At 37.8% G+C, this 22,239-nt stretch overlaps 5 protein-coding genes across 5 annotated transcripts in view; 1 reads left to right on the forward strand and 4 right to left on the reverse strand.

Moving 5' to 3' along the window:
• The window catches only part of LOC104747065 (putative ER lumen protein-retaining receptor C28H8.4), a 3,130-nt gene extending 2,675 nt beyond the window's left edge, over positions 1-455 (reverse strand). The window contains exon 1 of the mRNA XM_010468634.2: positions 152-455. Within this exon, the coding sequence (XP_010466936.1) occupies positions 152-380 (229 nt within the window). The 5' untranslated portion in view covers positions 381-455. The remainder of the gene's footprint in view (positions 1-151) is intronic.
• Positions 5,980-6,244, reverse strand: LOC104747066 (protein RALF-like 25). Its single transcript, XM_010468635.1, has one exon. It carries the CDS (start codon positions 6,215-6,217, stop codon positions 5,999-6,001), a length of 219 nt encoding a protein of 72 aa, XP_010466937.1. The 5' UTR covers positions 6,218-6,244; the 3' UTR covers positions 5,980-5,998.
• Positions 7,960-8,231, reverse strand: LOC109129292 (protein RALF-like 26). The gene has a single exon (XM_019237130.1). It carries the CDS (start codon positions 8,229-8,231, stop codon positions 8,004-8,006), a length of 228 nt encoding a protein of 75 aa, XP_019092675.1. The 3' UTR covers positions 7,960-8,003.
• Positions 11,844-13,859, reverse strand: LOC104747068 (cytochrome P450 82G1). Its single transcript, XM_010468636.2, has 3 exons — positions 12,839-13,859; positions 12,447-12,666; positions 11,844-12,342 (listed from the first exon to the last, which is right to left on the reverse strand). The coding sequence occupies exons 1-3, from the start codon at positions 13,817-13,819 to the stop codon at positions 11,939-11,941; spliced, it is 1,605 nt and encodes a 534-aa protein (XP_010466938.1). The 5' UTR covers positions 13,820-13,859; the 3' UTR covers positions 11,844-11,938.
• On the forward strand, positions 19,509-22,037 carry LOC104748564. The gene is made up of 2 exons (XM_010470180.1): positions 19,509-19,754; positions 19,872-22,037. Exons 1-2 carry the CDS (start codon positions 19,509-19,511, stop codon positions 22,035-22,037), a joined length of 2,412 nt encoding a protein of 803 aa, XP_010468482.1.

Genomic DNA, 22,239 nt, shown 5'->3' on the forward strand with positions numbered 1-22,239 from the left:
TATATGATTCCACAACATTATTGACACAATATAAACATAAATGTTCACTAGCCAAACCAAAAAAAAGCTTATAAGATTCCACAACATTGTGACAATATAAATGACATAGACTCCTTATGATAATACGATAGAGATTAATTATAGGGATTACCGGAGCAAGTCTTTTGGCGAGTGAGTTTGTAGATGAGGATCAAGATTCCGGTGGCGTGGATGAGCTCGGATGCGATAAAAAAGTGATTGTCATTATGAACGGTGAATTTCAAAAGCACGACGAGGATCAAAGAGATGGTAATTCCTAAAGCTATCTTAACCTTGTTCGATTGTTTTCTTAGCCACCCGAAAACCACGTTCACGGCGGAGACACCTCTCGTCTTCCCCATGATTTTTGATTTTTTTTTTTCTTTCGATTACTACAAATCTCTCTCTCTCTCTCTCGATTGTGTTGTGTGTGTTTTGTCAGAACTTTTATGCGACGTCCGTAAAGCGAAGGATACGTTTTGTTGAATGAGCGGAGACACGACGAGGGCATGCGGTCGATGACGTGGTGATTGTAGTATATATATTTTCTTCTGATCTGATCAACGAATAAAGTTGGAAAAATACTTAGGTTCACCCATTCTCCATTCACCCCCTTTTCTCTCAGCCAATCAGAATCTTCCATCTAATCTTTCATTTAAAAAATAAATAAAAATTAAATTAAAAAGCAACTCAAATTAAGGAAACAAATTCTGTATACGTTTAATTAAGGAAAGTTAAATATTTGGCTTGGTTTAGATTTTTAAAACTAGAGTAAAATTATATGTCGGTTTGGGTTTATAAATGAAGTGATTAGGGTTTAGATTTTACAATTAAAACGAAATTATATGTTGGTTTGGGTTTACAAATGAGGTGGTTAGGATTTAGATTTTACAATTAGAACGAAATTATATGTCGGTTTGGGTTCACAAATGAGATGTTTAGGGTTTAGATTTTACAAGTAGAACAAAATTATATGTCAGTTTGGGTTTACAAATGAGATATTAGGGTTTAGATTTCACAATTAGAACGAAATTATATGTCGGTTTGGGTTCACAAATGAGATGGTTAGGGTTTAGATTTTACAAGTAGAACGAAATTATATGTCGGTTTGGGTTCACAAATGAGATGGTTAGTGTTTATATTTCATATATATCGGTTTGGGTTTATTAAAAAGCGGTTTAAGTTTTTAATTTTATAATAATGTATACAGATTTTCTTTCCTTATTTTATAAGGGGGTGAATGGAGAGGTTCACCCCTAGAGGTGAACGCAAGTATTGTTCATAAAGTTGAGACACGAGTGGGTGATGGATGGTTCTTTAGTTTCTTTGGTAATCAAATCTGAAATGCAAATCTTTGGGTTATGAAGGCCTTATTATTAGGAAATAAAGTTCTGTATTTTGACTAATTTTATTGCCCGTTTTGTCAGATTATCTGAATCATTTGGGAGGCCAAAATCAGAATCGTGGACCAGAAAAAAAAAAGGTTTATTTTCTTTTGATTATTGGATACTCAGAGATCGATTTTACGTAAATGTGTAATTATGTAATTGTACAATTAAGGGTTCAGATAGACCATTTTTTTTTCCCTCATAAAATATGCGGACACGTCTCTGACTCTATAATGAAAACTCCGGTTCAAGATTGAAGCAAAAAGATCAATACGACTGACTTACGAGAGCCTATTGAACTTGATATTTAAAAGATTCTGGAGTATTAAAATCCTTTGTTATTTAATTGATAATTTTAAAAAATCTTCTAAAATCCGGTGTTATTGAATTAGAAATATACAGAAATCATTTAAAATTAGAAATTGATAAAAATCATTTATAATCATTTAGAATCTTTTGTTATTTAAAGGGAAAATTATAAATAAATGATTTTTTTCTAAAAATTTGGTCATCTACACTTTTTTTTTAAGATTGTCAATTGTGACGAAAATACCCCTACTAATAGAAATAGTGAAATTTTTAGGAGTTTGAACCAATAAACAAACAGAAAACCCATGTTAGTATACAACTGTGAAATTTTTTTTTGAAAAAAAAATGTTTTGGGTGTTAAAAATCAGTTTGTAAATTGCTGATTTATGGTCTAAATTGTTTAGAATAGACTTTCTACGATTTTTCTCTTTCTGAAACATTTAGATTGTTCATTCTACAGTTTGTAAATGTTCTACGAAGTTAAGACGGAAAATTTGTTCTAAAAATTTCAGAACCTAAATTTTGTATGTTCTACAAAATTAAGAATATGTATTCTACGTTTTTTTTCATTCTACATCAATTCAGAATTCGTTTTCTACGTTTTACCCTATATACTAAAACAAGTAGAAGATATATCATAGAAATTTTTAGAATTTGTAATCTGTAAACCTTAGAATACCCTAAAAATAGAAAGAAAATAAATTAAATAAGGAAAGTGAATATTTTTAAATATTTTTTAAATATTCTTAATTTATGGTTAAGATTTCGTAATTATTGTTTAGATTTGTTCTAATACATTTTAGAATGCGTATTCTAAATTATTTAGAAGATAAACAAATTAAGAAAAATCGACATTATACCTTAACGTGATCGGTCACCATCTCTTCCACCTTCCACAAAAGCTTTCACTTACCTGTTTATGATGCAAATCTATGTTACTTGTGGTGTATGGACACTGGATGCCAAGAAGGAGTGGAGATTTATTGATGATGAAGAAAAACGTGCTAGATTACTGACTTTGCAACCCACTACATCTCTTGAAGAGTTGAAGGTTATGGTTTCAGAAGACTATGAAATAGAGCAAAATATGTTTGATGTGGAATTCAGTTATCTACTCACAGAGGTTAAAGTTGATTGTCCTCCTGTTGTATTTACAAATGATAGAGGTATGAAAAATTTTCTTGCATATCTGAAAAAGATAAACATGATTCGGTTGTTTGTTACATTCAAAAGAGTAGTTGATGGTGATAGGAGTAAAGTCCAGTTCGATCTGAATAAGTTCCCAGCTGATAGTAGCGATGGTTGTAATGTGGAAGTTGATGTAGGAAAATCAGTAGGTATTATTTCAAGGAATTCACCTAAGCTGACTAATGATGTATTAGAAAAGCGTACTGATGCTAATCTTGGTGATGCTGCTGTTTAAAGTTGGAAGATTCAATGGTAAAAAAGGGTGAATATTTTGAAGAGTTTTTTCTCAATTTCTCGATCCCTTTTGTTTTCTTAATTTGTCGAGACAAAGTCACAATTTCATTATTTTCTCAAGACCCATTACGAAAAATTAGGCCCACTAGACTTATTTTCTCAATTTTTCTTATTTCGATTTTTACTGATTTTAAAATTTCAGGAGACAAAAAAACAACAAATTTTATCTGAAAATATAACTAAGGGTATAATTGGCTATTTTTATATCCAAAACTCTATATAACCAAACTTTTCAAAAAAAAGTGTAGATGGCCAAATTTTTGGAAAAAGATATTTTATTTATAATTTTCCCTTTAATCAATAACGTATATCTCATTTCATATCCTATGTTATTCAAAATAAACTTTTTTAAAAGTTATTGAAAGTGATTCTAGGAGATTTCTTTCCTATTTCTAGTTGAAAAATATGATTAACAAAATCACACTCTAGAAGATGAAACTTTGAAGGATTTAAAGAAAAAAAAGAAGGGAGTCTGAAAAGTATAATCAGTTGTAGAAACTTTGCCTCCATCTCTGCAACTTGTGTTCGCATGTACTCTCTCTCTCTTTTTGGGCTCTCTCTCTTTCTCACTTTTTCTCTATATGTGTGTCCCTCTCTCTCTCAAACACATAAAGTGAAGAAAAATTGATAGAGCAGATCATCTTTTTGAAATTAATAAGTATAAGCGAAGAAAAAGAAATGGGTCTGAAAAAGACAGAACGGATAGCCCATTGGAATTTGTGGCCTCAAACGAAGTGTAGGAGGATTGATTCCAGCAGAAACAAGTCTTAGAGAAGAAGAAGAAGAATATTTAGTCTTAATTATCATGTCTTATCATGTCTTAATATTTAGTCTCGAACTACGATAAACTAATAAGACATGATAATTAAGACTAAATATTATTATTCTTCTTCTCCAAGACTTGCCTCTGCTGGAATCAATCCTCCTAGACTTCGTTTGAGGCCACATATTCCAATGGGCTTTCGACTCTGTCTTTTTCAGACCCATTTCTCTTTCTTCGCTTATACTTAGTTTCAAAAATATGATCTGCTCTATAAAAAAATCTCAAATTTGTTTATACAAGCCAATCGAGTTGATCATAGCTAGATAACATGCAGCTCAAATCAAAGGTGTTGTTGCTCAATCTAGTTGATGTCGTTGATTCATCCGATTCATCCGCGAATCAGAAGCCTAATTAAATTATTCGTCGACTCTCATGCACCACCTCTGGTGGTTGTAGGACCTGCGCACGCTGACATATATGTGAAGATCGAGAGGTTGCCCAAGAAAGAGGAAACGATCTCGGCCAAGACAGGGTAAATACTCGCCGAAGAAAAATGCGTGAACCAGAAGGCGTGTGGAGCTAAGCTTATGTATCCGACTTACTTCGTTGGTCGTTTGGGTGAAGATGCACATGGGAAGCTTATTGTCGAGGCGTTGGATGATGCGTGTAGGGTTCATCTGGATTACGTGAATAACGAGCCAACGTGGCACGCCTTGCCCGTAGTTATGCTTCAATAAGATGGTTATGCTTGATTTGAGCAGATGAGTAAATAGTGATGATGATTTTGGTATCGTGAGGAATGCTGGTATTGACCTGCTTCAAAGGAAGATGCCAATTCCATAAATATTCAAGTTTCTAAGGTCACTTTTTTGACTTCTTTTAAAAACTTAATTTTGAATTACTTTACTGACACTTGATGTAATAGTAGTAGGGGAGCTAGCTCTCTTGAAATGATGTCAATGGTGTCTTGACAACGATGCTAGCTTTTTGGACTACATATATAGGCTTGGATCATCTTTATGGGATTACTAAGCTTGTTCTCGACGTTGTCTCTTTCAAGCATAATACAAGTCACGACGTTAAAATAGTAAGATTTTATTTTAAAATATCTTAAAATCACCCAAAGTTCAATCACAAAATTCTAACAAATCACAAATCATTCTTTTAAAAATCTCTACAAATAAATAACCAAATCACCTAAAACTGCACTCGAATCTCTTAAAATTCTAAAATATTAAAATCCCACCAATCTCCTACTAAAATGTCAAATTCAATGAATTCAAGCTAATTTAATCTGTATCTGATTTTTAGCCTTCTTGATTTACTGTTAAAACTGTATTTCGGTTCGGTTTAATACAATTTTTGCTTTGTTCCGTTTTTGGTTTTATACAAAAAAGTCAAACTTTTTAAAGGTTATAAAACTCATTGTTAAAAATTATTACACCCGTGTTACATATACAGTATACTTAAATTAGCTTGAAGTTATACTTTTGAATTATAGTAGACCCAAGCATATGCTTTTGAATTAGCTTATGAATTTGGAAAAAGATGATTAGCTTTTCATTGCTTTTTAACAGATTTGATGCTTGAGTTGGAAGATGAGAATAAACAAAATCTTAGGTCTCTAATTATTAATAGCTTCATGTTGTGAATTTTGGGTTCTTTATTAGTAAGAACGACTTAATACCTATGTAGAATAGGCATTTCGATTCAATAATAAAAGAAGACAAAATATATCAAATAATTTATATTTGGTTATAGTAGACCATTACATATTTTTGTTGAAAAGAATAGAACCCATCATATATATATATATATATATATATATATATATATATATACCAAATTGTTACTATATGACAAATGAATTTACTAAAGTTCAAATTAAACCCCCGTGAGCATGTCACCGCCAATACTGAAGATTAATCCTGTGAAACGTTTTGAAACACATACAACACCATACATAATATGACTTATGTAGTGGCATGCATATGTTACGTTTAAAATATGTCATTAGATCTCATCCTTAAGACAGCCATTACGGATGTCGGCGGCATCGGTTGATTTTGGTGCAGCCACGTCTATATTTGTGAACCGGGGTACGGGGTTTATTTGGATGTTGATGACATCCTGGTGGAGGATTAGGACGTGAACATCGGTTGAGATTCAGATATTTCCTCTGGGATTCGTTAGCCTCAACTCCTCCTGCAATCAAGATGCTAAAAATCACCAACAAGATTATCATACATGTCTTCATTTTTGTTGTTCTTTTTTTTTTTCCTCCCGTTGGTGATTATTGTTTAAAAGTGAGATGTGTGGATATGGGTACATATAGAGCTTAGAGGAGACGCTAGTTTTAGCTAATCCATATTTGGAAAAAAACGTCTGATTCTAAGTTAAGGATATGAAACATGGTTTTTGGAGATTCTTTTTTGGGACTCCATTGTTTTAGAGCAAGATTTCTTTAAATAAGTTGATTCTTTCGAATTGTTTGATGAAGTTTTGAGTCTTTTTGGTACAAGTTTTCTGTGTTCACGAGGCCTAGATCTTTACAAGTTCTTTAAAATATGTATAAATACTAACAAATACAAAGATATATGTTTATTGGTAAAAGTAAACAGTTGTACAAGTACTGACTTCAGCTCTATTCGAAAAGAGGAAGATTATCATCTGTATGTGTTTGTAATCTAGTCACCAAAACTTACTCCCTCCTTTTTAGAATATATCTTTAACTTTTGTATATATATTATTTTTTTCAACCAAACATTAATCTAGAAAATAACTCCAAGGTTGGTTGCCCAAACTGGAGGGTAAGAATTTACAAAAGAAGCTTCAAAAGATAAAGACCTCAAAGAACGAGCAAGGTAATATGCCCGTACATTTGACGTCCGCGGGATCCTCAAAAGCATGAAGGATGAAAAAATGGTCGAAGTAAGCTGAAATCATCCAACAGGTTGGAAAAAGCTGGCCATTCATCGAGAGACTGCACCATTGCCACTAATTCTGCACAATCCGTCTCAAAACTCTGACAATCAACATCCACCGTCAGTTGGGATTCCATCGCCCAAATCAAAGCCTGAAGCTCCGAGTGAAGGGGGGGAAGGACTGCGTCGCTGACTCCATGCTCCCATTAACAACGTAGTATCCTCACTATTACAAAACCACCAGCCCAGACCGACAAAAGGATCTGACGCCTTCCAAGATCCATCGACCTGACACCGGGGAGAAGGATCCTGAATCTCCAAAGGCAAAGTATCTAGGGGGTACGAGTAGGAGGACTTGGCCTCCTCCCATAATAATTTATCATTGGCTGCCTGATTAAAAACATCAATTGGCTCTGCCTCAATTCTCTGAAAAACTTTTTTATTCTTGTCCTTCCAAATTGACCAGACAAGCCACGGTAAGCGGGAACGTATATCCAGTACATTCGACTGGGATGGCGCCCGCCAAAATAGAAAATCTAGGTTCAAATATATTGAACCAAAAGGAAAACCTCCAGAAGTTAAATCCACCGGGAATAAATCTCAGATCCGGCGCAAATGGGAACACTCAAAGAGTGCATGATTTATAGTCTCCACCTCCAATTCACATCGTTTACATAAGGTATCACACCGTACATCCTGAGAAGCAAGACGTTCCATCACAGGAAGAGAACCAGAGGCAATTTGCCAGAAAAAATGTTAAACCTTCGGGGGAACCTCAAGTTTCCAAGCCTGTGCCCTAAGGGCCGTAGACGTCGGTCCATATTCAACCATGTCTACATTAGATGCATCCGTTTAAAAAATAATCAAAAAGCTGAAAACCGAAATAGAAACGTAGCTTATAGTCTATAAGTTATAGAGAAAACATTACATATATAGAGACATCTTGTTGCGAACAATTCTCGCATTACATGATCTTTGTGAATTGAATTCAAAATGGTAATATTTTTAAATAAGATCAGAGACAACATCATGCGTAGAACTATGTATATAGATAATATCATTACAGGACTCATGTAGAAGAAGGATCAATGTAAAGGGACATCATCATATATGTGAGGTTTAATCTCGTTTGCACCGGTTAATTCTAGTGCAACCACGACGATAATTGTGAACAGGGGCACGGGGTTTGTTCTGGGAATGGTGAGGATGACATCCTGCGGGAGGATTAGGACCATGGCACGGGCTAAGCACTCCTGGATTCAAATACTTTCTGCCTTTGTTAGCCTCTGATTGCTCTATTATCACAGCAACACAAACCACCAACAACATTATCATCCATGCCTTCATTTTTAGTCAAATTAGTATGTAGATCCTTCTACGTGAGCCTTTGTTTATTTGAATTGGGAGAAAAGTGGATTCACATATATATATATAGAGAGCTTAAAACAAAATACTAGTCTTAGCTAATCCTTGTTTGGTATAACGGCGACGACCTAAACTAAAGATGTTAAAATAGAATTTTGCAAGATGTTTCCAGGTTGTTGTTGGTTTTCATTTCAAGTCGTAGCAAGTCAACGGATACCACGTCTTATATTTTCAGTTGGAATATGCAAATACAAATAAGATAACTAAAAGGTATAAAAATGGTAATACATATTGTATCATACTTTATCATTATATGAAATGAATGGACCTCTTATGAATGCAAAATTAACATTATAAAATGTTTATATTAGGTTTAGTTACATTATATAAAATTTAGATTAGGTTTCAAAACCTACAAAGTTAACATAAAAAAAGTTTGATTTCCGATAAAATTGATAAATACTAACTTTGTTATGTAAAAGACTAGGATTTCACCCGCGGTACACCGCAGGACTAAGTTATAAATTATTGTATTTTAAATAACAATTTTTAATTTATTTAGTTTTCAAATTTTCAATTAATTAACTTTTTGTCTAATTAATTTAGAATTTTGTTTAGAATTTTTTTTCTTCTTCTTCTTACATTTTATAAATTTTATAACCTAATTACATTAAATTTGTTATTAGATAGAATATAAAATTTTAGATTTGTTTTGTTCTCTAGAATTAAACAGAGGTATATACCTATATAGTATGTTAGTGTATATTTTTATGTGTATTTTTTTTTTTGGAATATTAAGAATGTGTTATAGTATGTGTAATATTTTGTAGTTCATATACTAAATAATTTATAAGTTAATTTTCAAAACTATGATTACAAATCTATAGTATATATGAGATAAACTAATAGTTTTAGTATTGGTTCTATATTTCAAACCCGCCATGCTAGTCGGGTCAGGCAACATATTCAAAAAAATTTAATCCGCAAAAACTCATCATATGAAACCCGTGAAAGTAAAAATTATTTTTAAATACGTAATACAAAATCTATATATCAATTTGAATGGTAAATATGTTTGTTACCTTTTAAAATTATACCGTTAGTTTTTTTGAATGATATATTTTATATTTGATTTTGAACATTTGTTTTAAGGGGAAATCAATGCGTTGAGATCAAAAATCTCGGCCACGGATCCTCCTCCAAGATCGAAAATCAATTCGTTTATTGGTTAGACCGATTGTTTAAGAAATTTGTATATGGAAAAAATATTGTTTTGTAAAATTGGAAACTTAATATTAATTAAATCAATTATAAAATTAATACTTAATGTTAAAGGAGTGGTTCCAATTGTTTTGGAAATTTATTGAGAATTTGTTAGAAATGCCCTTTTTGGCATACCCCTTTTCAAAAGTGCCCATTTTCTAAACATTTTTATTTTTGCCCTCTTTTACACAATTACACTATGTTAAATTAATTTTTAGAATTAATTTTTTTAGATTTGGATTCACAATTTACATTTAGGGTATAGTTTTTAAGGGATAGGATTTAGTATTTGGGGTTTTTAGGGTTTATAATTTTGTCATTTTATATATTAAAAAGAGGTATTTTTGAAAATTGACACCATAAAAAGGTATTTTTGAAAAGTGACATAGAAAAAGGAGTATTTTTAAAAATCTCCCAAAATTATTTAGGATGAAAAATCTTGTTTTCAAAAATAGGTGACAACTTTAGGATTTATTTGCTAAATGTACTTGAAAAGTATATATATACACTAGATTGGGACCCAGCAGATATGTGGGATTTAAAATATTCAATGAAATTCAATTTAACAATTTATAGGAAGTAAATATATAAATTTTTAGTTAGAAAAAAACTTTTTTTTTTGAACAAAGGAAGCTTTCATTCTTTTGACCAAAAAAAAAAAGGAAGCTTTCATTCATATCAAACCAGAGCTAATACAAACAGGAAATTGAAAATCTCGAGGTTTAAAAAGTTAAAGAGGTTACAAAGAGGGGGATTCCCCAACGCTATAAGCGAGTAAAAAGGAGTCATCAAGGTAGAGTCAATGAGAGCTATGAAACAGTCACTATGCAGCGGCTTGGAACATGAGAAATCACAATAGCTTGATTGATCACCCTCGAACAAGTCAAGAAGTGACAAGATAGTCACGGTCGAAAAACATAGTGATGTTAAGGACAGAGCCAAAGCCAAGAGACTCACCGGAGTGAGAGTCACTAACATGAGCAGCGCAATGGCAAAGGTTTGGCAGACTAAGGCTTGATGGTCAAGGGAAGGTTGCTTCAGAATCCACAGTAAAGGTTCCGGATTAGCCTGGTAGAGCCAAGGATAACTTCTATAACAATCAAACCGGGTGATGAAGATGGTGCTGAAGAAAGTTTGCTTGAAGTCGTCGGATAGAAGCGATGGGTTATAGGGCATAAGACCATAAAGCTTCAAGACTTTAACAACAAACCATGCAAGTGAAATAAGAGCTATAAAATGTCAAAGATAATAGTAAAACCATAACAATACAGGTGGGTTCTCTCTCACTTGATGCCCTTGGCCAAGGAGATTAATAACACCACACAAAGCATGTAATCGGTTTAACAGGAAGGGATAAGGTACATACTTGGTCTCAATATTTTCTATCATCACAATCAAAGTGAAGAAGATGGTAAAACGGTGGACCTGAAGTCGCTAGACGATGGGATTGCCGGATTGGAGTAAAAAGGCCATGAAACTTCAAGGTTTTAGAACCAACACACAATGCCATAAGTTGAACAAAAATCAGGGTTCTTACGAAGTACTTCCAAAACCAAAGCAGTCTGAAATTTTTGTAGGGTGTGCTTGAACAATTGGCTTGCATAAGATGTTGCAGAGTAGTACATGAAATAGAGGCATCAGTGAGATCATATAGAATATTTACAAATCATTCATATGATTATGATAGATTTACATATCTTCTAGATATCCTCTTATAGCTACAGTCAATAATAAACGAGGTCAAATACCGCTTTTTTTTTTTTGTAGTGAAGTACATGTATTCTAAGAGGGTGTATTCAACCTGACATTTTAAGTGATTTATGGAAAATTTATAAATCCTATGTTATTCAATCATGGATTTTAAAAAGTCTTCTGAAATGTATTGTTATTCAATTATGGATTTTAAGAAGTCTCCTGAAATCCACTGTTATTGAATTAATGATTTAAAAATCTACCTTAAAATCTCATGTTATTCAAAACAGTTTGTAGATTTGGATTTTAATAATTTTTTGAGATTCTGGAGGATTTGAGAGGATTTCTTTAGTTAAAAATAAAGAAATCCAAATCTCATAGTTTTAGGTGAGATTTGAAAGAATTTTACAATAAATCATATCAACCTTCCTAAAATCATCAAAATTATTTAAAATCTCATGAAAACTAAAATCACTTAGAATATTAGATTGAATACACCCCCCTAAAAATCCAGTTTAGAATAAAAAACATTACAATCCAGTTTTTTCATATAAGAATTGTGTGGATAAATAAATTTGTGTACGTGGGGATTTACAACCATATGTCTCTCATCACTCATCACCTTTCCCACATTGGTCATTAAACCATCCATACTATATAATACATGTGTAAAATCAGGAAGGAATTATCACAAGAAGCTCATAATAATTAGTAGTACACGTAACACAAATGGTTTAGAGTAAATAGTACAACTCAGGGTTGAGTCGAGGCATTACAACGACTTCGACCGGTTTAATCTTTGGCAAGGCTAAACCAGGCCCTTCAGCCATATCTAATGGTTCACCAGATGCTTTGCGTAACTCAAACCCCTGAATCAACTTAGCCAACACGATGTGAACAACTCTTAGACCAAGATTGATCCCTGGACACGACCTTCTTCCTGAACTAAAAGGAATGTACTCAAAGTCGCTCTTTCCACATTGTGATTTCTCCTCCATGAACCTCTCAGGCTTAAAGATTTTTGGGTCAGGCCAAATCTTGGGATCCCTATGAAGTTTCCAAATGTTGACGAGCAAGCGTGTGCCTTTTTTAACAGGGTATCCTCCCACGAAACAATCTTCACTTGCTTCGCGGATTCCTGATCATTCATCATTTTGTATATCCAAATAGGTTTATGATTTAACAAGATTAACAAGGTTATGTAATAATTAGAGAGGCAATTAAGAAAACTTGATTTGTGACCTGTAAGAGGAGCCGGTGGGTAAAGTCGGTGAGTTTCCTTAACAATAGCTTGTAGGTACTTGAGGTTTGGTATGTCAGATTCCTCAACCCATCTACCTTTCCCGACACAATTGTCAATTTCTTCTTGTGCTGCTTTTAAAGTAGCTGGATTATTGAGTAGCAGCGATATCGCCCATGTTAGAGTAATGGATGTGCTGTCTGATCCTGTCAATGTAAGAACCTAAAGCAAGAAACAGAACATTCATGTTGGTAGACGTTCATTTCAAATCCAAATTAGTAATGTGTGAGTTAAGTCATATCTCTTATATACTACATTATATTCGTTCACACATTTTTTTAATGAGACTTTTATCATATATCCTAATTAACGAGAGTGGTGAAACTGTCAATACCAAAGTTGTTGCCTTCACAATGACATCGCGTACATGTCCACATATCACAACATCTTCTGGTAAGATGTCGAGCAGTAGATCCATGATTGTCCTTTCTCCATCCTTCTCATTTCTTGATCTCTTCTTGAGATGCTCTTGAAGCCACTTGGTGATGACTACGTCAATATCCTTAAACGTTGTCTTCATTTGAGAAATTTTTGCGAAATCCAACCATCCCAGCCATGGAATAACGTCGCCTATCATAGGAACCACAGCTAAGTACTCGCTGCGCTTCATCGCCTCCTTATAACGCCATTCCTCGCTCTTCACTTCACCGAATCCAATCCTCTTCCCGACCATCTTCCTCAGGATTATATTGAAGGTCAAAAACTCGCATAACATGTCAATCTTCACCGTGGACGTACTACCACTCTTTTTGTACAAGTGTTTGATGAACGTGTTTACTTCCGAAGAACGAACATGGCCAAGCATCTCTATACTCTGGTTTGAGAATAGATGGACGGTGGCAATCTTACGTAACTCACGCCAATATTCTCCATAGGGAGCCAGCGCCATAATTGCATTGTTGTAGCCTACATACCGACCAAAGGCTATATTGGGTCTGGTTGCTAGAGCCAAGTCGTTGGTGGTGAAACAATCTTTCACCGTTTTTGGGTCGCTGGCTACAACCAGCTTATAGAACCCTAACTTGAGGGAAAAGATAGGACCGAGTTTGTCGGACATGGCAGCTAATTTCATGCAAATGAGTTCTTTACCGCGCAGAAGATGGATGTGGCCGAATAGAGGCAAAGCTCCCAATGGCTCAGGGATGGTTAAGCTGTTAACTTCACATTTACTCGATTTTTTTCTGCAAAAAATGTAACCGACGATTGCAAGGGCCAAAGAGAAGAGAGAAAACTGGGGAGTAGTTAAGAAATTAATCATGGTGGTTATTGTGTTTGAGGTATGAGATAATGAGAACGTAGCTTTCTTTTTACACATATATATATATAGTAGTATATTATGAACTTTGAGGTAATGTAGCTTTCTTTGGTAAACTATGTATGTATGATAAATATTAAATATTGTGATCACAACCTCTTTGACGGGAAAATATAAAACCAACTTTTTTTTATGAGTTTACTTATAGTTTTTTTTTTTAAATAAAAATACGTCACTCAAATTTCAACATTTCATAAATATTAGTCATACGCTTACGCAATAGCTAGCACTACTTCATGCACGGCCGGTTAAAAAAACAAAAAAATTGTTCCATAGCTAATCAAGCTTTAAATGGATATTCAATGTGTTACGAACTGCTAGGAGACAAAGATCAGTAAGCTATAGAGCTATCGGCTAGCCTAGTGCTTGATAAGATCCAAAAAAGGCACCATCATTTCGTGGGGTTTCGTTAGGGTCTAATACAAAAAAAAGAGTGTCCTTGTTATCGTCGGAGATATTTTCATTTTTCGTTGATGTCACTGTTGAGAAAGTTTCTACGTAAATTCACACCATACATAAAAAATCAAAACGACATGAGTTGTACGACTTATTATTAGTCATCAGATTTTTGTATTATATTTGTGTGGCCATTGCATGTTTCACATTTGAATTGATGATATATTATGGTTTTTGTGGTTTTTAACTATACTATTAGGAGTTTTAGAGTCTTTCTTTGTGTGTTTTAGGTTCTTTGTGAGTCTTTTTAGGTTTTATAAGATTTTGGCATGAAATGAGCAAAATGGAGCAATTAGAGGAATTTTGGAGCAATTCAGCTAAGGAAGAAAACATGGAGCCGATCAGAAGTAATGGTGTCGATCGACACCACCCTTGGTGTCAGTCGACACCCCTGTTTGCCAAATAAAGATCCAAGTTTTGGAAGTTTTACAAATCTACCCCAAAGTTTTCCATATTTGCATCATTAGTTCCTGTACGTGTTTTGGGAATATAAATAGGTTTTCTAGGTCATTGTTTAGACCTAAACTTTATTTTTCCCTGCAACTTTTGAGAGAGAACCCTGAGAAATTTGGGAGAGCTTTTGGAGAGAATAATCAAGACTCCTTCAGAGAAGATTCAGAACTCCTTTTCTTCTTATTTTAATCTCTTAATGCAATTTATTCAGTTATTGATCTGTGTTCTTACAATGATGTCTGAGTAGTTTGCTTGTTAGGTTCAGGGTTTTTCATAGAGTTTTTATGAATTATTAGATCTGTTTATTTAGGATTCAATATCTTTCTAGATCTTCATCATAGGTTGTTCTTCATATTAATCTTTGATCGGCCATCTAGAATTAATAACCTAGGAAAACAAATTGATATGAGAATTTAATTGATTTTCCTGATAAAACCTTTTGATGAGCAAAATTACTTTTTACAAAGAGATTTGATTTAGTAAATTTGTGAACAATCTAAACCTGTTTTCAAAGCTGATTTTTAACCTAGAATTTTACAAAGAGATTTAGATTTTCTGGTTTTAATTTAGATAATATTTGCAGTGAGAACTGATTTATTTTACAAAAGTGTTTAAAGTTCTATATCTGTTCTTAATTGCTTGAATCCTATTTATTTCTTGATTTAATAATTTATAATTTTCTGAGAATCTGCCTAGGCCTACCTTTTTGATCCATTGAATTTTCAACGCTTTTATTTAATATTTTGCATTGCTTTTATTTTAATTCAAATCAATTCTTTTAGCATAATTATAAAACTCTATAATTTATTGTGTAAACTTGAGTCCTTGTGGAATTCGATACTGCAATAATCTCTTAATTTGAGAGAGTGTCTCTAGAGTTAAATTTGAGCATATCAATTGACATTTCATACAAATCAATTTCCAAGACATGTATAACGCACGAGAAAGAAAACCAAAAATCTAAGGAGATTTAAATTCGTCGTACTGTGATACCACGTATAAATACATAGAATTAAAAAATTAGTGGTATATATTCAGGTAAAAAATGCATATAAATTCGTTTCTTATGATGACAAGTTTCTATCGTAGGACACACAAGCCATGTGAAACATGTGTGGTCTGTGATTCATGTGAATCTGTAATCCTAACGAATGGTATGGTATATGTATGTGTAGCAGTTTAAGCTTGATTTTCCATTTAGTGTCTCACATCAGGAATTTTTCATTTAGTGTCTCACATCAATATAGTTCAGATCTATATTTTTCCACGAACTTTAATAGGTTAGCACTTTTTTTTAGAATCTAGCTTTACGTTTACATTTGTAATCTTTATATAGAAACTGATAGCTTTTGCTACAAATTGTTCTTGTTTAGTGATATCTATATCCACGGGTTAACCGACTTTTTCTTTATTTTCGGAGGAATGGGGTCTCAAGTAATAAGGATTAGATTTGAACCGGTTAACCCATGGATATGTGTTGGATATGGGCTTTGCCCCCAACATTTATAGAAGCCCAAGTAGAAGATTTCAAGAAGATTTGGGCTAGAAGCCTTGGATTTGACCCAATAGGCCGCAGGGGCAAAATCATAATTTTACCAGGAGATAACAGAAACCCTAGGTCAAGGTCCCACTATAAATACCTGACATCATTGTCAGAAAAGGGGATCCACTTTTTGGGTAATTAGAGAGAGAACAGCTATTATTTTCGGATTAATTGCGTTAGCTCTTTAATTGTCATTTTCTGTAAACCCTTCTTGAATTCTACGTTAAATAAAAGGACCAGTTCCGATTTATTCCCACTTAAATATTCGTATTATTTACATTATCGATTTCATACATCAACAATTTGGCGCCCACCGTGGGACTGAACGAAATCCTTTCTTTTTGACGAAAAGAGTTTCAAGACAAGGCGTTTTCGGAAAACCAGAAGCATGTCTCACACCGATCTCTCCAGCAATGAAGGCGCCGACTCACCTGCAGCTCGCGACGTGTCTCCTAGGCGAACTGTATGGGGACGCACCCGTGCAAGGACGGGCCAACTCCAAGGCGTCAACGGAGCCGAAGCAGTTACGGGTGAGAACGCAACACTCACTGACCGCGCAGCCGTAGGCGCTACGCGTGTCGCTCAAACCAATGGCGTAGCCGTAGGCGCTACGTCCCCTGCTCGTGAAACCACTGGAGTCAATCCAACCGACCGCGAAGCCGTAGGCACTACGCGTGTCGCTCCGACAAATGGCGGAACCAATGGAGCAATCCTTCCTGATCGAGTTGCTGTTGAAGACGCTCCACATGGCCGCGAAGATATGGGCACCACTCGTGACATTTACCCCCGTCGATCATCCAGACACGTGAAAATCAGTCAGGCCGCGCTTGATGAAGCTGTACGAAGAACCTTGGATAAGATGAGCGGTCAAGCAACACAGATAGAATCTCAAGGGTGAGGAGAACACGCAAGGCGACGATCTGAACCTCGACACGAACAAGACACTTTGGTGCCACACACTCCGCGAGCTGACCACAACGCTCCGCGAGCTGACTACAACGCTCGGCAAATCGACCTCGACGCTCCGCAAACTGACTACCACGCTCCGCGAGCTGACCTCAACGCTCCGCGAGCTGATCACCACGCCCTGCGAGCTGACCAAAACGCCGCTAACATATCACGAGTCGAGCGCAACGCTAATGGAAGGCCCCGTCTCTCATCACTCATCGTCGGACCCAACGGCGAGCAGCCAAGGGTACACTTCCAGACCAACCAGGTGTTCGCAGATCAACATGCTGGTCTAAGTCAATCCGAGAATGCAGAAAATCGCGCACTACGCCAAGAACTTCAGCAAATGCAAGCTCAGTTGAAGACGATCACAACTCAGATGCACCGAGTAACGAGTGGAGCACCAGAACTCAAAACGGTACTAGCAGAAGCGCGACGTTCGCCTTTCACCGCAAGAGTATCAGGCGTCAGAGTTAGACGCAACCCCAATACCAACAAGAACAAGCCAATACCGTACGACGGCAAAGGGGATCCCACTATCTTCTTGAAGTCGATGTCTATCCATATTGGTAGTTCGTACTTTTCTCCCGAGGAGGAGGACGCGGGAAGTTGTCAACTGTTCGTCGAAAGCTTAACTGGGGAAGCACTGAAGTGGTTCTCAAAGCTCAAGGCCAATTTGATCGATGGTTATGAAGCACTCACAACTGCCTTCCTACAACATCACCAATGTTTCATGCACGTCCCTGCGTCAAATGCCGATTTATGGAGAATGCGTCAGAAACCCAACGAGTCGCTGCGAACTTTCATGGCAAGATTCAGAGGAGTCGTAACCCAGCTCGCCCTCAGTGACGAATCTGCTATAGGAGCTTTAAAGGACACACTCGCCCGCGGAACCAGATTCAAGGAAGACCTAATAATCTTACCCTGCGCGAAGTCTTCGTGCGCGAAGTCTTCGTGCGTGCAAACCGATACATTGTGATGGAGGAAGACCAAGGGAAAGAAAACCACGATCAAACTGATGCGGCGGAGAAAGCAATCGAAAAAGTTCCGAGCTCAAAGAGTAAAGCTGTAGGCGAGTATCACGAACCACGCCAACACTACAACAGGGACTACGCCCGAGGCGAGAAAGGAAGAAACGCGACGATGTTCGCTATCGAAGGAAAGGAGCAGCAGAATAAGTCTTGGAACAAATGGCACCGCGAATCCAATAATCCCGGCTTCAAAGGCAAACGCCCGTACTGCGAGTTCCACAGGTTCAACGGACACTCGACTGAAGAGTGTAAGACACTACAAATGCTGCTTCTGAATAAGTACAAAAAAGGAGACGTCGATGTAGAACGAGAGCGGAGAAAAGTTGTCACACACAAAGACAACCAGTATTGCTTAAGAGACGAACAGCAACACGACAGACGCCGCGAAGAGGAAGCTGCAGCACAGGATGACCGAGCATGGGCACAAAATGACCGAGAATGGGAAGTCGCTCGCTTACCTCTTCCCCCCAAACGGAACCACGGAGCAGAAGAGCACGATGAACCCCCAGCTCCTCGCCGAAGAATCAACATGATCATGGGTGGCTTGTCAACATGCCGCAATTCTGTTCGATCTATCCAAGCCTACTATCGAGAAACAGAAACAAAGCGCAACATGCCTTCTCACAGCAACATGTTCAAGACATCCACCGCACCAATTACATTTACTGAAGAAGACGCGCGCAACGCTAGTCCAAACAACGACCCACTTGTCGTAGAAATGGTAATCGGGGAAAGCTCAATGACGAGAATCCTTATTGACACCGGAAGCTCGGTCAACGTAATATTCAAGGATGTACTGATTCAAATGGAGATTGATCTGCGCAACACGGTACATGAAACGCAGCCTCTGACGGAATTCGATGGAGATACTATCATGACTGTTGGATCCATCACACTTCCAATCTATGTCGACGGGACGATGCAATGCTTTAACTTCGCAATCGTGGACAAACCCATCGTATACAACGTCATTCTGGGAACACCATGGCTCCACAAAATGCGCGCTGTCGCTTCTACATACTATCAATGTGTGAAGTTCCCGAACGCATACGGAATCTATACGCTGCGCGGAGACCCTCTGATGGCACGAACTTGTTTTATCATTGAGAAAAAGATGCGGAACTCAAGGGCTTTCGTAATTGCTGAATCAACTCCACCATGAGACCCACGCACACCTCCCCCTAAAGAATCTGTAATCCAAGTCAACATCGATCTGTCCGATCCCAATCGCTGCGTAGGAATAGGCGCCGAGTTACCGATGGCTCTAAGAGACGAGCTCGTCCAGTTCTTACGCAAGAACGCAACCACATTTGCATGGACTATAGATCACATGACCGGGATCGATCCAAGCATTACAAGCCACGAGCTCAACGTTGACCCGACTTACAAGCCCGTCAAGCAAAAGCGTCGAAAGCTTAGAGCAGAACGCACAACCGCAGTCAATGATGAGGTACAAAAGCTACTTGATGCGGGATCAATTACTGAAGTGCGTTATCCAGATTGGGTGAGTAATCCCGTCGTCGTTAAAAAGTAGAATGGAATATGGAGAGTCTGCGTCGACTTCACAGACATCAACAAAGCTTGTCCAAAAGACAGTTTTCCTCTTCTTCGTATTGATCAGCTCGTCGAAGCCACAGCTGGAAACGAATTGTTGTCTTTCATGGATGCGTTCTCGGGTTACAATCAGATAATGATGCACAAAGACGACCGTGAGAAGACTGCTGGAGCAACATATCAGGGACTGGTGAACCGCATGTTTGCAAGTCAACTCGGAAGAACAATGGAAGTCTATATTGACGATATGCTCGTCAAATCAGCTCAAGCCGCAGATCACGTTGCACACCTGAAGCAATGTTTCGAGATACTCAACAAGTACAGCATGAAGCTGAATCCGGCAAAATACACATTTGGGGTCACTTCCGGAGAGTTTTTGGGATACCTCGTTACGAAGCGCGGCATAGAAGCAAATCCAAAACAGATCTCGGCAATCATCAACCTCCCTTCTCCAAGGAATACACGCGAGGTTCAGCGTCTAACTGGACGCATTGCTGCACTTAACCGTTTCATCTCTCGCTCGACAGATAAGTGTTTGCCATTTTATCAACTTCTTCGCGGCAACAAACGTTTTGAATGGGATGAGAAATGCGAGCTAGCATTCACACAGTTGAAGGATTACTTGTCATCCCCGCCAGTCCTGGCTAAACCCGAGCAAGGAGAAACTTTGTATCTCTACATCGCCATCTCCTGTTCAGCCGTCAGTGGTGTGCTTGTCAGAGAAGATCGTGGAGAGCAACATCGAATCTTCTATGTGAGCAAAACTCTCGATGGTGCAGAACTTCGGTACCTGACTCTTGAGAAGCTTGCATACGCAGTGGTAATATCAGCTTGCAAGCTTCACCCTTACTTCCAATCTCATACCATCGAGGTCCTGACCAACCAGCCGCTCAGAACAATCCTTCACAGCCCAAGTCAGTCAGGGCGCCTTGCGAAGTGGGCAGTTGAATTAAGCGAGTACGACATCGAGTACAAGAATCGCACATGCGCTAAATCACAGGTTCTCGCGGACTTTCTCGTAGAGCTCTCTCCTGAACTCGAAGCCGACACCCCTCCACCCGAGATATGGTCTCTTCACGTTGACGGTGCTTCATCAAAAATGGGCTCAGGAGCAGGCGTACATCTAACCTCGCCAACAGGTGAAATCTTGGAGCAGTCATTCCGCCTTGCTTTCACTGCCAGAAACAACGATGCTGAGTATGAAGCGCTAATCGCTGGATTACGTCTCACACATGGAATCGGAGTGAAAAAGATACAAGCCTACTACGATTCACAGCTGGTCACGCACCAATTCAGTGGGGACTATGCAACAAGACACGCACGCATGGATGCTTATCTGAAAGTCGTCCGCGACCTCTCACAACAGTTCGAGTTCTTTGAGCTCATCAAGATTCCACGCAGCGACAATGCTCCCGCAGACGCACTTGCAACGCTAGCCTCTACATCGGACCTAGACCTCCACCGAGTAATTCCGGTGGAAAGCATTGATCAACCAAGTATTGACGTCGAACTCATTGAAGCCGCACTTTCAACAGAAGCATCAGCAAACCCGAGTGCTAGCTCGGCAATCATCTTGACAGTCACGAGATCAGCCTTAACGGCCACAAACGCAAGCACTTCCACCACGCCCATTCCAACCCCAGCACCTCCAGCTATCCCCGTGCCAGCACCCGCTACCTCCTCGCGAGACGACTGGCAAACGGAGATTATAGCATTTATCGCGGACGGAATTATGCCGAAAGACAAGTGGGAAGCAAGACGACTTCACGTCAAGAGCACGCACTACACGATGTTGGATGGAAGCTTGTTTCGTTGGGTGGCAAATGGCGCACGTCTCATCTGCGTAAATACAAAAGACGTCAACGTCATCATGCGAGAAGTCCATGAANGGGATCCCGACGCTTCGACGCTCTATGCTAGTCCACGATCCGGAGTTGAACAACAAGATGTTGTGCGACAGACTGCTTTTCCTCGAAGAAGAGCGCGATGCATTGGCACTTCGAATTCGCTGCAACGGCCATTTCTGGCCGACAGTGGTCGCCGATTGTACTGCATTCGCAAGCAAGTACGAAAAATGTCAGCGTCATGCACCCTTCATCCATTCTCCGACCGAACTCTTGCGCACAACGTCACCACCCTATCCATTTATGCGATGGGCGATGGATATTGTCGGTCCGCTAACACCATCTCGCCAAAAGAAGTACCTCCTAATTATGACGGACTATTTCACTAAGTGGGTGGAAGCAGAGTCGTACGCCTCTCTCGAAGCCAACAAAGTTCAGAATTTCGTCTGGAAAAAAATCATATGCAGGCATGGACTCCCATACAAAATCGTTTGCGACAACCGGCCCCAATTCATCTCACTCCAGTTCGAAGGTTTCTGCGCTGGCTAGCGTATACGCCTTAGCAAATCAACTCCAAGATATCCGCAGGGT

The sequence above is a fragment of the Camelina sativa genome, chromosome 15 (genome assembly GCF_000633955.1).
Source record: "Camelina sativa cultivar DH55 chromosome 15, Cs, whole genome shotgun sequence".
NCBI classification, from domain to species: Eukaryota; Viridiplantae; Streptophyta; class Magnoliopsida; order Brassicales; family Brassicaceae; genus Camelina; species Camelina sativa.